The 5,343-nt window shown below is 39.7% G+C and overlaps 1 protein-coding gene across 1 annotated transcript in view; it reads left to right on the top strand.

Annotated features, from left to right (window-relative positions):
• The first annotated feature begins 679 nt into the window (after window positions 1–679).
• The window catches only part of zgc:56235 (Voltage-dependent anion-selective channel protein 2-like), an 18,427-nt gene continuing 13,763 nt past the window's right edge, over window positions 680–5,343 (top strand). Inside the window, exons 1-2 of the mRNA XM_050053897.1 lie at window positions 680–834; window positions 4,168–4,238. Of these exons, the coding sequence (XP_049909854.1) occupies window positions 4,172–4,238 (67 nt within the window). The 5' untranslated portion in view covers window positions 680–834; window positions 4,168–4,171. The remainder of the gene's footprint in view (window positions 835–4,167; window positions 4,239–5,343) is intronic.

The raw sequence follows: 5,343 nt of genomic DNA, 5'->3' as shown, positions 1-5,343 counted from the left end.
TCACACCTTATGAGAGAATCGCCGAAGGACTGACCAGCCGCGGCTTCCCTCCCACGTCACTGTTTACGTCACACGCTGAGTAGGTAGGCGGCATTTTGCTGCACTCCCCGATTTTGTTTTTATACTGCCAATGCTGAAAAAACACTGATTGGGCTTTCCTGCAAATTTGCACAACTCCTGTTTAAAAAGGGTTTTAGATAGAGCGTCCCGTAATTGAGTCGATTTTTTTCATGGAACAATTCAATCATTTGTTAAATTATTTGCCCGACACCATGGCGGGTAGCTTCATAAAATCCACCTGCCACCAGCCAAATGCAGGTGAATTTGGTGGGTCATGGGTGCTCATTTCCAACCCTGATGCACAATAGTGTGCACAGGGGCCCGTCATAATAGTGTGCACAGGGGCCCGTCATAACTTCCTTACGCCACTGCATATGTGGGACATTTCTCTTGCTCTTGATGTACTTACACAGAAATAGACATACAGCTGAAAACAAAGACAACAAAGGTGGTTTAGTATGTACAGATATAAATATAACAACTGCACTGTAAATAAATAAAAACATTTTAATTTATTGAATTCTGTCTCAAATCAAACGTCTCTCTCTCCTGTAACTCTGCTCAGGTGATGTTGCTCTGTGGGATTAATCTCTTGCCTTGATATCGACTCTTTGTTCGCTTCTCTCGCTGGCACCGCGCATGCGCCATATGTCTCCTTCATTGTGCCCTGTCCCCTCTTATGCTAAGCTAACGTAGCTGTCAATCCACTCAGCAGCATCACGACCAGGGACACTCCAGGCTCCGCAGGCTCCCCCTCCAGACACCTTAGCACCGGTAAATACAATAAAAATACATTTATTAATTTAAAATACAGCGCTGAGCTTTATGACAGGTGAATAACGGTCTGCGTTATTATTGCTGCTGGATAACGGTCCGCTTCTGTCCAAGGTTAGCCACCTAGCATGTTGAGAGGTTTAGCTAACGGTAGCTGTGTTATGTAATGATGTTTAGCCTTGTAATGCACAGTTTAATCCTCGGCTGACAGGTTTCCCTTGTGATAGTGCACACAGTCATGTTAGCTTCGCATTTAGCAACTTTATTAGCTTATATGTGTTCTTTAATAAGGTCTGAGTCCTGCTACATGCTAACTGTGATGTGTGTTAGTAGAAGGATGCAAGCAGAGTACAATGCACATTAATTAACCTGCTGTAACAGTCAGTAACAGTGTCTATATGTTGTGAGCTTTTATTACCAGTTAGTTATCTTGTTCCTGCAGCTCACAGAGCAGCTAACATGCTAGCTGTCGGCCCCCCACCCCCCTCACACACCTCTCTGACTGGCCCATCTGCTGTCCTTTGTCCCAAATACAAGCTGCAGCACCGTGCACTCATTAATGCAGGAGACACAGCTTTGTTCACCTGATCATTTAACTCAAACATTTCACTCTCCTCCAGTTGTAATGTGCATTTGTTTCAGCAGCATCCTCAGGATCAGGGCCCTTTTACAACCCTGAGAGCCTTTTGTTCTGATAACACCTGCTAGCTTGGCTATATCTTATATATCTGCAGATATCTGTGCTCATATTGAAGGTTAAACTTCATTATTATGGTGCGTGGCTCTGTAGGGGCCCCAAAGGCTCCTCTGCTGTGCCCAGTTGTTGTTAACATCCCAGCTTCCTCTGAAGGAACAGCTTGTTCCCTCTTTGCTGGAGCTCACTGGGAGACTTGGTTCCTTAATTACTGTATTGTTTGGGTGAATGTGGCAAAACCACATTTAGTTTCTGTGAGTGGCTAACGGCCTTCAGTGAGGACAAGCTCTGATATTAGTGCACCATCATGGAAGACTCATGTATGGAGGTAGATTTGTCTCAATATTACTTGTAAGGGTGGGGGGATCGATACAGCATTGTATCACAGTATTTTTGTGCATTAATATTGTATCAATACACTGCTCCAAGTATTGATTGTTTATTATGTAAATTATTAATACTGCAAATATAAAGTAAAGTAGATTTATCAAATCAATAGTCTGTACAGTCCAACTAGAAACAATCTGCTGTAATAAAAACAATTTGCTGTGAGATGATCGGACTGAAAACTTTATTGCATTAGATACAAGAGATGTTTATTATTTGCAATTGAAAAAAGGAAATTAATCCCGATATTGCACAATAGGCTATATGTTTTCACATTATTCAGCATATTGCAAAATTAGGAATGAGTCCTAAAACCCAGAAATGAGTTAGCATTTTAGCTCCCAGTTCCCTCGTCTCGGTTTTGGTTAGTAGCCTGAATTCAGAGCTGTGATTCACACAAGTTTAAGAGACGTTCACGTTTTGTTCTGCCACATAAAATCCGTCAGTAAAGTCCCAGCAGTGAATTTTGAAGCTTTAATGTGTCTTAAAAAAGGTGGTTGCTAACAAGAGGCTAAATGAGGCTACAGAACATCATCATGCCGACATGGCTTTACAGCCATGCTGTGGTGGCAACGTTAAGACACGCAACCGTGGCGTAGATTGTTTGTACCAGAAAAAACCCCAAAAACAAACAACTTAGCAAATATAAAACACAGCTGCAAATACAGAGACAGATTCAACAAATAGATAAAAGATAAGTCTGTGAATATATTTAATTAATTTACAAATAAATGAAAAGTATTTGTGAATGTCTTTTTGACATTTAAAACTCTCAAACAGATATTTGTGAATTCAGTTTTTATTTGTGAATCCCAATTCTGTGTTTGCAGATTGCATTTTTACGCATGCTGAATTATTTTTTTATTTTTATTTTTCTTGTAGTTTAGACTGTTTAAGAAGGGACAATGCAAATTAGGGCTGCAACTAACGATTATTTTCATTGTCGACTAATCTGTTGATTATTTCTTCAATTAGTCGACTAATCATTTTATCGAAAAATGTGTTAAAATGTTGTTAAATGTCGGTCTAACAAACCCCAAAATTATGTCATCTAATGTCTTGTTTCGTACTCACGCCATAGGGTTTCAGTTCACCGTCATGGGAGAGTGTGTAAAGCTGCCAATATTTGAACATAAGAAGCTGCAATAAGAGTATTTGGGTACTTTTATAGTACTTTTCTATGAAAAATGACTCAAACCGATTAGTTGACTACTGAAATAGTCACCGGTTATTTTAATAGTCGATTAGTCATCGATTAGTCGACTAATCATTGCAGCCCTAGTGCAAATTAATAAATGCATATGGTGTAAAATATGCCAGAATTAGCCAAAAGGATAAAAAAACAAATAAAAAACAAAATTACACAAAAAAGAAAAAGCAAACAGGGCATACAGTTATTTCTTTGAACACATCAGCTCGAAATGATTTTAACATGATATTTTTTTAAATATATATATATATATACACATATATATATTTATTTGTATATTTGTGTATCTGTTTTATATTTGCAACATATTTTTGTGAGTTTACAAATCTATTTTGTATTTGTGAAAGTTGTTTTATATTTGCAGGTTACACATTTACACACGGATTGTTTGTCTCCTCACACAAACGATATTGACACAAATCTGTCTCCATATTTTTGCATTTGCAGATCTGTTTTATATTTGAAAAGTAGGTTTTTTTTTAGTTTAACAATCTTTTCTTGTATTCGTGGACGGTGTTTTATATTTACAGATGACACAGTAACACACAGACTGTGGATCTGTTCACACAAATAATATTGACACAAATCTGCGTCCGTACACTGTGACTGGCTGTCTCCCCTGATGATGATGATGATGATGATGATGATGATGATGATGATGGGATTAGGTTAGATGGTTTGTCATTGCATGGAGTAGAGGTACTGAGGCAACAAAATGCAGTTAAGCATCTGACCAGAAGTATAAAAACAAATCAGTAAAGTGCAGAGTCATGATCTACAGAGTGATATACAGAATGATATACAGAGTGATATACAGAATGATATACAGAAGGTGTAACAGACAGTAAGGGGTATTATTATAAGGGGGTTGATTACACTTTATAAATACAGTATGAACACAGCAGGCGGTGCAGGTGTAGTATCAAACATAAGGTGCAGTGTAATTAAAGGTGAAATGTGTTCTTTCTAACATGTTAATTGAGATTTGGTTTAAACTAAGAGTGAGTGGCACTGATCACATTACTGACTTTATCTCTTGCAGCACAATGGCTGTCCCTCCGTCATACTCAGACCTGGGCAAAGCTGCCAAGGATATATTCAGCAAGGGCTACGGTGAGTAACGTTTCAGCTCAGTGAGTGAATTATTAACCTTTGTGACATTCCTGGAACACAGAGACTGATCAAATCTGGTCTTTCAGGGAGTCTGGCTGTTCAGGCTGCTCTGCAGTGTGCAGATGATATGAACAGACTGAGGAGTGTTGGAGGCAGTGGGGCAATCTGAAGAGCAAACAGTCCACCAGAGATTAAATTAAGTGTCTAGCTTTAAAGTAGGTCTGCAGTGTTGGAGCTGGAGTGGGCCAAATAAGGCCGTCAAACAGTTCTGTTTTTAAATTGTGATTAATCTCCGATTGTCAGTAGCCAATCGTGATTAATCACATGTTTATAATTCCATTATTTTGCATTTCAAAACAGTTTTGAAGTCTGTATTAACAAGGTAAAGCAGTTCTTAACAGAGTTCCTTGATTGGGAATCAAACCATTAAAACAAAGGAGTGCAATGTCCAATCAGTGTCACTATGGTGTGCAGTTAGTCCAAGATAATTTTGATTACTCGCTGACGTCCAATGATCCTCGATTAGTGCAACAACATTTGCACTAATAGAAGTTCTAGTTTAGTTGCTTTCAGGTTCTATATGTGTGAAACTATTGTTCCCCACGACGATAAGGCGTCTAAGTGGTCATAACATGTCAACCTGAGGATGACCATTAGACCAGAGTCGTCAGAGATGTTAACTGGTCTGCAGTCAGTTGCCGCCCATTTAGCAAGCGCTCTAGTCAATTTGTTCGTTTTAGTTTCATCCACAGATCTGAAGCGATTCACTCACGACAAAATAGTGCCTTGCCGACTTTGGCGATGTGGTTATCTGCTGACATCTGTGTGTGCTCAGCTCGTAGGCGCGAGCCCAAATGAGTGATTCTTTAATTTCGGTGCAAGGTGCAGATTAGTTTTGGCTCATCCAGAGCATGTGAGCGGAGCGGAGCGGGAGCGGAGTGGGGAGCGGGAGGATTTTGTGTTGAGCGAGGAGCGGCTATTTTTTTAAAAGGTGGAGCGGAGCCTTATCTCTCGCTCCAATTTCGCTCCGGTCGCTCATGCCCCACCCAGAATGCATCTTTGCACCTGCGCACACCCACACTGTTTTCTTTCAAAACTATGGAGT

This window comes from Epinephelus moara, chromosome 9 (genome assembly GCF_006386435.1).
Source record: "Epinephelus moara isolate mb chromosome 9, YSFRI_EMoa_1.0, whole genome shotgun sequence".
Taxonomy (NCBI): Eukaryota; Metazoa; Chordata; class Actinopteri; order Perciformes; family Serranidae; genus Epinephelus; species Epinephelus moara.
The sequence above is the reverse complement of the archived record's forward strand: the minus strand, read 5'-3'. Positions and strand labels throughout refer to the sequence as shown.